The following is a 12,061-nucleotide window of genomic DNA, read 5'->3' as shown; positions in this document are numbered from 1 at the left end:
CTCCCCAGTGTGCCTTAAAAGCGTTGGGGGAGCCTCAGTCCATTTCCAACATGATTCCCTATCCATCACCATCCCCTTCATCTCTGGAACAGTCTTTCCTCTTCTCTGTCCTATCTCCTCCATCCGATCCTCATATGAATACCTTGGACGTCCCACTGCTCTCCTTCCTTGCACTCTCACATTAACATACTGTTTTGTTTTGCAATTATCCCCCATTCGCTGTACATGTCCATACCAGCCCAACTGCCTCATTTCTATCCTTTCACTGACATCTCTCATGCCCACTTTTTACCTTATTCTAGTATTCCTTACTCTATCCCTTCTTGTGTTTCCAACCGTTTTTCCATGGCACTTCATTTTCACTGTCCTTATCTTGTTTTCATGATTCATGAGATGATTTAATTGGCCAGCTTTCACTTCCATACAGCAAGATAGGTTCGATAACTGTATGTTATATTTGATTCTTAATCTTTTTATCAAGTTCTCTTTTTCCAAATATACAATATTTTGTTGCATAATAGGCGGCAGCTCCCTTTCTCACTCTGTTGAGCACCTCCCTATCTATTTTCCCATCCTCTGAAAACACTGTACCAAGGTATTCATACTTCGCCACCTGTTCTATCTCCTCCCCATCCACCATAACTTGCACATTTTCTCTCATTCCCTTCGACACAACCATGACCTTACTTTTCTTTACATTCAGCATAATTTGCCTCATTTCAACTTCTCTGCCCATTCAGTTACAGACTGCTGTAATTTTTCTCTTGTGTCGCAAAAATAAGGACAATATCATCAGCATACAGGAGAGCTCTTGTGCCAATTGGCCTCATATTCCAGTATCCCACCAGCATAGTTTGTGTCCTCTTATATATTTTGTGTATGGGCGCTGAATTCGAATCTGGAATTTGCTGACACGACAGAGAGTGGCTTCACCCCCAAAAACCCTAAAATTTTTGGTCTTTTTTCAATTTTTCCATTTTATTTCAAAAACCACATTCTCTACAAAATCAAAGACGCGCAAGAATCAACGATTTCTGTTTTTTGACCTACAGATTTTCAAAAAAGTTGTATTTTTTAAGGTATTTTTGAAATTTCTGGAAACTCTACTTTCACTCTACAACTTGAAGTAATACACTAAAAATTACATTTCATGTTAAAGTACTATTAATTCTGAACAAGAATCCTTAGAACTTTTTCAATTTAGTATAGGGGGAGGGAAGCTCTAGCGAAAATAGAAAACCATATGTTCTAAAGCCAAAAATAAATTTTCTATTGTAATAACTTTCGGGGCCTTCCTAACTGATCAAATTAATATTTTTGATTTCATTGTTTGATATGATCTATCAGAATCGCTCGTTAGATGCACATAATTTCAGGATTTCCTAGTTAGGAGGCGCTTAGTAAGTTGGGAGGCGCTTATAATGTCACCTCAAGGATGAAAATTTCACTCATAACTTTTGACACAATGATCGTATCTTCTCGTGCCACAGCTCATTTTTCTCAGCTCGTCAAGGCGGTTCAAAACCTTCTATCATAATAGTAAATTTAGTTCAAACTGTTGTATCCATATAATAGTATGGATAATTATACATAAATGACGAAGGCAAAAAAATATTGAAATGGTAGGTACCGTATTTAATATGGGATAAGCTTGATAATATACAATTATTAAGAATCAGATGGTTTTAGGTACATCAATATTATTTTCAATCTGAAGCAAGAGAACAAGTTATTTCTTCAACTTGAGTAATAAATTATTGTTAAGTTTTAATATTTTATTGATGTCTTGCCAGCCTTTATACAATAAATTAGAAGGAGAATAATTAATAGTACCCAAGTGAACGCCTGCTCTTCTTTCTCAATCATTTAAAATTATAAGTGCATGTAATAATAAAGTAATGAATAAAATAATTATATATCAAACGAAGCTCTAAAGTAGCCTACTGTATCATTATTGTAAAAACGATAACCTTTGTAAAACAGTAACAACTTTTATGGATTTATAATATTATTATACATCAATAACATATTTTTGAAATTGCCGCTTATTTTGGAAAAGGGATTTTTCAGTTTTTGAGTTGGCAATTGCAAAATTGGAACGGAGCATGCGCAATATCTTGACAGGAAGAAAGGATCACAGCAGTGCAGTTTTATCCTTATCAACGTTACTTCGTGGGTTATTTTCATATTTCTTCTCGTGGAAAAAAGAGAATGATGGTTTGTTGTGAACTGTTCTATCAGCAGACAAGTTGTGTGTTTGTGTTTCTGTTCCCGTGTTCCGTATGTCAAGCAAGGTCCTGGGAGGAGACTTCTGCATTCTGCAGTAATTGTTAACCTATTTTTCATAATATTGTTTTTAATTTACGTGTGACACAGAGTCTAACTATAAAAAGTTTATATCAATTTTATTTGTAACTGTCATCAAATTTTAAAACTTTTTGTTACTCAAAAAACGTTTTATTGATAGGTGAAATTGTCAAGAAATGTTGACAATAATTTACGATAGCCAAAGTCTGTTCATTTATAACTGTCGTGGGAACACTCATGTCATTTTGTAGTTACTTATGATGCCTTCATTTAAACAAAAGGTTGTTGGATTCATTCGCCAGTTGTCGAATCAAAGTGAAAATAATAGAAATTTTGAAGACCAAAAACCCGACCAGCAGTCTGAAAGTTTCATCAAGAGGTATCTGAGTGGGTAAGTATTTATTTTTATATGCATCTTATCATTTATTTAACACCAATTTGCAAATCAACAGATTTTCAGGTAGCCTATGACTTGAATAAAAGAGTCTTTATGACAGTTAGGTCTATTCAACCTTGATTTATTACAAGGAAGACCACTGCACTCTGCAGTATGAAAGATTATTATATCTATCATAAAATAATTTTTCTACTATCTATACTATAGCCCACATTATAATAGTATTGGATATTCATCAAGTACAGTACTGCAAAATAATTTACAAACATTAATTTAGCAAACTAACAATTTATATGTAAGAAGATAGCTCATAATTCAGTTTTATTTTATTGTATAAGGTCGACTTGGATAATTTATTCATTCATACAAACATGTGTGGAAGCAACAGCTAATTTTTTTGGCGGATGATGCCCACATTAGCCTTTTACGCATTAGTGCCTAGGTAATGGTAAGTGCGTTGGTGGATTGATGAGATAATCAAATGTCCATGCCTTTGGCGGGATTCGAACTCACGAACCAGGCGGTGCTTGCAGACCAAAGTTTGTAACGCTCTTTATCACTGGACCAACCCGGTCATGACAACAAAAAAATTAACAATTGAAAATAAATTTAGAAGCGAAATAAAATTTAAAGATAACTGAACAAACAGTACACATACGAATAATAAAGTGCCTAAGTAATAAAGCTTATATTGCTAAATTACACTTTGCAAATAGTTTTATAATGCTATTGAAACGTTTGCAGGAAAATCAGTTATACATAAAACATACCTGGGTTAAAAATTGAAAAGTATAATACTATGAAAAAATAAGAACCAACACTTTACAATAATTTAATTGAATATACATGGGTAACTTATTTGATTGTAATATATGTCACGATTCTACAAAGCTAATAGGCTGATCACTAGGACCTGTAGATATCTGCACGCGTAATTGAACACTGTCTTTCCAAAAAATGGAACATGTCAACCTCACAAATTGCAACAGCATTGGATACTCTATAGTAAGGTCTATGGCAGTGGTGCTATGTGTGAAAGTAATGGCAGTGGTGAAAGGAGAAAAGCGTTGCAGATTCTCGGCCTTGCCACGGCCTACCATATTAGAGGATGGCTGATACCGGTCTATCTGAATATTAATATTAACTATTCATTCTTGTTTAAAATGATATTTTATTCGTTAACGAAATATATTTCTCAATAATCAATTTCCATAAAATATTTTGTGGACTAATTATATTTCGACATTATTAAAAACCGATCTGGCAACGTTGCGGAGCTAGAAAAGGATAGCGCTACCTGCTTTGTTGTATACTAACCTGGCTGCCATTATAACGTTACCTCACTATAGACAAACGGTTCATGGGAAAGAAAAAGTGGTTCAATGACCTACTCTGATCGACTCTAAATTGAAAAAACAAATCTTGATATTGGTGAGATGGATATATTGATTTGTGCCATCAATTAAATTGTTAAGCAGCCTATACAAGAATATCAAATCAATTATGTAGTGTCTCATGCTGAGAGGTTCTATATTGAAAATCGTGCAAATCTCACTGCTCCGAATCCAAGAGGGTATGGAGCATTGAAACTTTTGAAGAAGGGTTGCTTCCATCGAAAATTGCTTTAAACTTATCAGAGATAAAGCCGTTATTTCGAAGCAAGAAACAGAAATAAACTCTTGTGTCACAATATATTAAGTTGAATTCTACTAAAATAACTTTCTTCTTCTTCTTTATGTGAGGCCCCGTTGTGCCTCACAGCGTCGGGGTAGCCTCTGACCACCGCCTCCAGTTGACCCGATCCTCAGCCAGCCTGTGCATTTGCCCTACAGTCTTTCCTCTCTGCTCTCTCCTCTCCCAATCTTCTTATGTGCTCATCATACGAGTACTTGGGACTCCTCTTCCTCCTACCACCCACAACCATATTTGCATATTGTTTTACTTTTCTTTCATCATCCATCCTCTGTAGATGACCCCACCATCCTGATATATAACTTCTTTCATATATTTCATTCCAATTTCCTTTCTGATTCGGTCGCTTCTTATCCTATCTCTCAATGTTCTTCCAGCCGTCCTTCTATGGCATTTCATTTCAACTGCCATAACTCTACTCATATGCTGTAAAATAACTTCCTTGAAACTGTATTAATGTTGGTGGTTTCCCATTTCAGAATAATTAAAACATTCTTTACATTTAAAAGAAGATACCCAGCTGAAGCTGACTCTGATTTGCTTTAAGAATTAATTTACTTTATATATTGTACACTCATAATTTTCTGTAACATGGTTCTCAGTCTCCCATTAAGATTATCTTTTTAAATTATTAGGTTTGTACTCTTGTTTATGGGTTTTGGGAGTTCCCTTAATCTCGATTTCAAATTCCTTGGTTGTTCAAGATATTTTTTCTTTTTTCATAATATGTATCTTTATATTCCTTCTCTTGCTGTATGAATGTGTGTGTATTTATGATGACTCCATATTGAATTATTACTCACAACTATTCAGTGTAGTCACAGAGCAACCAATAAACTAATGTAGTTTAATTTCAATACCAATATTTGAAGTGGACAGTGACAAAGTTCATATTTCAGTAGGCCTATTAGATAAATCTGAAAAATCTTTACAGTTGTAATGGAGGAGGAATGTAAATATGTTTTCGCCCCACTTGGATGTAATGAGCTGGTTTACGTGTGTCATATGGAGGCCGAAAGTGATTGTTTTCTGACCAGGCCGGTAAAATTTTTACGGCCCTAGGGCTGTAAAATAACCTTGAAGTCAGCTGATTCTGATTTGATGTGAACGTGTTTACAAAATAGTTTATGAAACGGAATCAGTTTATGCTTCTAGAATTAAATAAAGTTTTTGCAATAAGATACTATCATTTTATTTGGATGAATGAAATAAAAATATGAGATATTATAAACTATTCAAATAATTCTATTTTCAGAGTAGGATAGAACTTCTAACCTAAACTTCCGTTGACATTCAGATTGGCCAAATTTCAAGTGTGCTAAAACAGCTGATCAAAAACTTTTCATTCTTTGTGTTTATCATTCAATAATCAAAACATTTATAATAATATCATCTTATTGTCATTTGGAAGAATAAAAAGTATAAACTCAACCTCTTACATAATTGAACATAATCTTTTAGGTTATTTAGACAAATCAGAATAAAAAATAAAAATACTTGGACAATATCTTGATATTCAGATTACCTCAGATTTGCTAGAGCTATGACCTTCCACTTTTGCTTTCGGAAGTGCTTATAATAGACAATTATTCTCATATATATATTGTTTATTTTCCTGTGTGGCGAAAAATAACGTTCTCACCATGGGCAAAAATGTTTTTCCGGCTCTCAATCTTTTCTAGTCCTCGGCCTACGGCCTCGGACTTGAAAACCGATTTCGAGCCAGAAAAGTCCCATTTTCGGCCCTAGGTGCGAAATATACTATAATGATATAGATGAAGTCATCTCCTACTTTCTAACAGATATGCTCCATAAAACCATAGTTCATCAAAACTTCAGGAGTATATTAATAAACATCTATTCTTGACCTATATGAACTCTTGGAAACGGTTAACGTCCATAATAGTTTCATCGGATACTTGGCTCCAGACATGCAATGATATCAATCTCTCCAATATTGAAGGATATAAGAGTTATCACGCAGGTAGTGAGTTCACTAATGCATCGAGGATTATGGTTTATGTGGCTGAGGATTGTGAATTTTCATGTACTCTGCTGTATGGCATTGGCGGCTCGTGCCCGCGGGGCGGGTGAGGTGCCCGTACCTTTTACTGTACTGCGCGGGCCAGCATTGCTGTATAGTGGAGTGAATATGAAACTGGCAACCAGCTGTTAGACCTAAGCCCTACATGGGCTGTTGAGCCATTGAAATACATAGAAATTGTTAAGTTTCTAATTCAATATTCTGTGTCAGTGGCACGGTGTTGAAACTGCTCAATTCGTGGATAGTCTATGAATAGAAGCTCTGATTTCGTATTACTTGGTGATGTGACTACATCATGTGTATCGTAACATTTATTAATATAATAACAATACTTCATTTCAATATCTTGAATTACTTAGTAGTAATGGTTTCCAGTCTCTAATCGACATAATCGACTCTAGGCTATGTTGTAAAAAGTAGTCGGAATTATTCTATTATGAAGTATTTTGACCTCTCAGGAGTTTCAAAGTCAAGGATACGGTAGCTGTTGAATGTTGTGCCACTATATGCTATCAATAGCTGGGACCAACAAGAACAAAATACGGAATGCTTTAAGAATACAGCGACTGCAAGCCACATTATAAATAGTGAAAATGACAACCTCTATTTTAAAATTCCTTTGAGACCAAAATACGATCTTCCGACTACTACTGACAATTGAAAAAAATAATTGCAATTAGCCTATTTCTGAGAAAATATCTCAGAAGCCACTGTCTTTATATTAGCCACTTATCTTTATAATCAAAACATTTATAATAATATCATCTTATTGTCATTTGGAAGAATAAAAAGTATAAACTCAACCTCTTACATAATTGAACATAATCTTTTAGGTTATTTAGACAAATCAGAATAAAAAATAAAAATACTTGGACAATATCTTGATATTCAGATTACCTCAGATTTGCTAGAGCTATGACCTTCCACTTTTGCTTTCGGAAGTGCTTATAATAGACAATTATTCTCATATATATATTGTTTATTTTCCTGTGTGGCGAAAAATAACGTTCTCACCATGGGCAAAAATGTTTTTCCGGCTCTCAATCTTTTCTAGTCCTCGGCCTACGGCCTCGGACTTGAAAACCGATTTCGAGCCAGAAAAGTCCCATTTTCGGCCCTAGGTGCGAAATATACTATAATGATATAGATGAAGTCATCTCCTACTTTCTAACAGATATGCTCCATAAAACCATAGTTCATCAAAACTTCAGGAGTATATTAATAAACATCTATTCTTGACCTATATGAACTCTTGGAATCGGTTACCGTCCATAATAGTTTCATCGGATACTTGGCTCCAGACATGCAATGATATCAATCTCTCCAATATTGAAGGATATAAGAGTTATCACGCAGGTAGTGAGTTCACTAATGCATCGAGGATTATGGTTTATGTGGCTGAGGATTGTGAATTTTCATGTACTCTGCTGTAAGGCATTGGCGGCTCGTGCCTACGGGGCGGGTGAGGTGCCCATACCTTTTACTATACTGCGCGGGCCAGCATTGCTGAATCTGGCAACCAGCTGTTAAACCTAAGCCCTACATGGGCTGTTGAGCCATTGAAATACATAGAAATTTTTAAGTTTCTAATTCAATATTCTGTGTCAGTGGCACGGTGTTGAAACTGCTCAATTCGTGGATAGTCTATGAATAGAAGCTCTGATTTCGTATTACTTGGTGATGTGACTACATCATGTGTATCGTAACATTTATTAATATAATAACAATACTTCATTTCAATATCTTGAATTACTTAGTAGTAATGGTTTCCAGTCTCTAATCGACATAATCGACTCTAGGCTATGTTGTAAAAAGTAGTCGGAAGAACGTATTTTAACCTCTCAGGAGTTTCAAAGTCAAGGATAGCGGTTGAATGGTGTGCCACTATATGCTATCAATAGCTGGGACCATCAAGAACAAAATACGGAATGCTTTAAAAATACAGCGACTGCAAGCCACATGATTATAAATAGTGAAAATGACAACCTCTATTTTAAAATTCCTTTGAGACCAAATTACGATCTTCCGACTACTACTGACAATTGAAAAAATAATTGCAATTAGCCTATTTCTGAGAAACTTCCTCGCTTTCACCACCCACTTATCTTTATAAACAAAACATTTTAGCATGTCGAATATTAAATGTTTTCTGCTCGAAATGTCCCGACATTGACGAAAATAATCATTAATTAAAAAATAACTATAGGCCGGATGAAAGTGATCCTGACACCAATAGAAAAGAGACATTCTCCCCGTTATTTTGATATAGAATTCTTACGCATTACGACGTCCCATGATTCTGAGAGTAGTACCGTAATATTCAAAAGAAAAACAAATTTTCAATTTCTTCAGAAAAGTTGAATTTCCTTTTAATGTTCCAACCCTGAAACGTTTTTAACACTACTGGGAAATCGGGGATGATATTCTACATCCAATTATGACGTTGGAAGATGCAATTTTAAACGATTTGCAACCCTGTAATTTCTTCGGATGGAGGGACAAGTTTCAACTTATTTTATACAAACTATAGAGTAACGCCTGCCACCTCTACATGCATATATCACATATTCTTGAGAACGATGAGTCACAATTGTAAGATCAGAAGTGCAGTTATCGAAACTCTAATAACTGATCATCGCCTGTTTCTATTGGTTGTAGTGTTTTTAATGAGAATCCTATTATTGTGAGAAAACATAAGATAGATTTTGATACATTTAAAATTCTACTGATGCAACATGATTGGGGATTGTTATCCCAATAATATAATTGACCGAGCGAAGTGAGGTCTAAGATTCAAGTCGACGGTTTGGCATTTCTCTTAATGTTTAAATGTTTCTATGTTTAAATGTTCATATGTTGCGCATTTACGGCGAAACGCGGTAATAGATTTTCATGAAATTTGACAGGTATGTTCCTTTTTAAATTGCGCGTCGACGTATATACAAGGTTTTTGGAAATTTTTCATTTCAAGGATAATATAAAAGGAAAAAGGAGCCTCCTTCATACGCCAATATTAGAGTAAAAATCAGACTATAGAATTATTCATCATAAATCAGCTGACAAGTGATTACACAGATGTGTGGAGAAGCCAGTCTATTACTGTATTTGTATAAGGTTTATAGTTTCAATCAAAGACCTTAAAGATATATGCATCTTTAAGCTTGGTTTACACCAAAGTCATTAACAAAATGTTAATAACTTAATCCTTATACCTAGATTCTATTAGATTGAACGGACGTTAACAAACACACATCTTCATCATGTGTATGATAAGTTATGTTCAATCTAATAGAATCTATAAGGATTGAGTTATTAACATTTTGTTAATAACTTTGGTCTAATCGCAGCTTAAGGTTTTTGGTTTCAATATTTTGTTTTGCGGTCATGGTATTATTATGCGTGCTCATTAGTATCAATATTCTCACATTCGAAAAAACTAATTCAATAGGTGATTAAAAATAAACAAATGAACTAAATAATGCTGGAGAAATTATAATATTTTTGATTGTAAAAAATTAATTTTCATCAGATAGAAAGATTATTACGGAACTAGATGAATTATATCGTCTTATGGAATACAAATTCAAACGTGAACTCAGTTTGTTAACATTTAAAACAAGTGACATCAGGTACTTGTGGATGAGAATACTGCGTGAGGTCTACTGTTCACAGAACTACTAGTAATGTAATATCCCACACTTGTGATATTCCTCAATGTGTTGGCATCACTGTTGCTAACGACACTGCGCTTCTAACTTCAGGCGCCACTATAGAAGAAACATCCAACACTCTTCAATTAGCTGCAAATCAACTATGCCAATGGACAACAAAGTGGAAAATAAAGCTGAATGAATCCAAATCATTGATCATCAAATTTACCAACAAAAAGTGACAGAAACAATCAATATCAATCTGAATGGCCATACAACAAAATATCATGGAATGACATTAGATGCAAAACTGAAGTGGAAGGAGCACATCAAAATCAAAAGAAAACAGCTTGATATAAAATATGGACAAATGTATTTGTTGTTTGGTCGCCAATACATTCTATCTTTGAAAAACAAGATCATTCTATGTAACTAGATCTTAAATCCAATGTGGGTGTATGGGATCCAACTATGGGGATGTGCCTGTAAAAGTAACATCAATATGATAAAGAAATTTCAAAATAAGTATTAAGGAATATGGGCAACGCTCCTTGGTACATCAGAAACAATGACTTGCATAGAGATCTATACGCATTCTATTTGTGTCCAGTGAGATGAGTTGATTTGCCATGCGGCATGAGTCGAGACTCCACCATCATGTCAACCCTGAGGCAAGCCAACTACTACAGAACGAAGATCTTACCAGGAGGCTGAAGAGAAGGAAGCCTTTTGAACTAGTTTAAAATCAATTTGTGATAGTGTATGCAGACTATATAATTTTTACTGATCTCATAATCTCAGAACTACTTGGCTCATCAATGGATGAACTGAAGTTTAGTTTTTCATAGTGTGAGATTTATAGTGAAATGAAAATTAATGGCTAGACTCTGAGACTATTTTTAATGACATAAACATAAACAATAGTAAATTAATGTACCATAAGCAATGATAATCCATAATTAATCATTTTGGTCCAAAAATTACATTTAAATGGAACTAAAAATTTACAACACAAATTGAACAGGGAACAAGAAAAATTTAAACAAGAAAATACATATTGAAAAAATTAAACAGAAAACAAGAAAAAACTTAACATACATAATTTAAAATAGTAGCTTCTTGACTGATTAAAAGTTTTCCTGAGCTAAAAGTACTGTATAAAATGTATCAAGAGTGAAGTCATCCACTATTGATTATTATTGACTAGTCACTTTTTCACTACTTTATACTCATTTACTACTATTTAAAACTCATTTACTAGATTTTTTTGCCTTTTCTAATCTCTGGGAAAAATACTTATAGCACGGATGAAAAGCAGAGAGAGGTTTGATGCCCTACCTACTAACAAATAGCAGTCAGCACGCGACTACCCATTTTCCCTGTTTCGAATTGCAGAATTACAATACTACTATCGTACGTTCTGTGATGATTGAAGATAGCATTTCCATCTCCGTTTTGGAAGTAATTTCCCGCGGACTTACTGTATTGTAATCAACTATTTGATACAAGTATTATATGGAAATGAATGTTATATTGTTTTTAACTGTGCTAGCTGTACTCAATTACACTTCATATACGTCGATTATGAAATTCAACTATTATTTCATTCAATAAACATCAATAATCTCTATAGTATTCCATTAAACCCAATCACATGTCCAAAGGTTTACAAGAATGAATTTACCCAAACCTTTCCAGGTATCATCCAGTATTTTAAATTACATTTTCATTGACTACTGATCGACGTAGATAACTTTCCATGGTTGTTGTCAAATCGTTTACAAGCTACTTCACATTGGCTACCCCATTTTTTATTATTCACTTGCAGGTAACCCGTGCTCCGCAGGGCTTTTATTAAAAACTTGACAACTGAAAACTTGATCCACTGAAATTTTGAAAAATTCAAAATTGGCATATGACCATCCTTGGTAAATTAAGAATTTATGCAAAATTATAATTGAGTAGTTTAGT

General features: G+C 34.2%; 1 protein-coding gene across 1 annotated transcript in view; it reads left to right on the top strand.

Moving 5' to 3' along the window:
* Nucleotides 1-2,154: 2,154 nt before the first annotated feature.
* Nucleotides 2,155-12,061, top strand: part of LOC111052781 (PP2C-like domain-containing protein CG9801) — a 44,199-nt gene continuing 34,292 nt past the window's right edge. The window contains exon 1 of the mRNA XM_039431382.1: nt 2,155-2,698. Within this exon, the coding sequence (XP_039287316.1) occupies nt 2,565-2,698 (134 nt within the window). The 5' untranslated portion in view covers nt 2,155-2,564. The remainder of the gene's footprint in view (nt 2,699-12,061) is intronic.

Source organism: Nilaparvata lugens, chromosome 6, assembly GCF_014356525.2.
Source record: "Nilaparvata lugens isolate BPH chromosome 6, ASM1435652v1, whole genome shotgun sequence".
NCBI classification, from domain to species: domain Eukaryota; kingdom Metazoa; phylum Arthropoda; class Insecta; order Hemiptera; family Delphacidae; genus Nilaparvata; species Nilaparvata lugens.
This window is presented reverse-complemented; position numbering and strand designations above follow the sequence as displayed.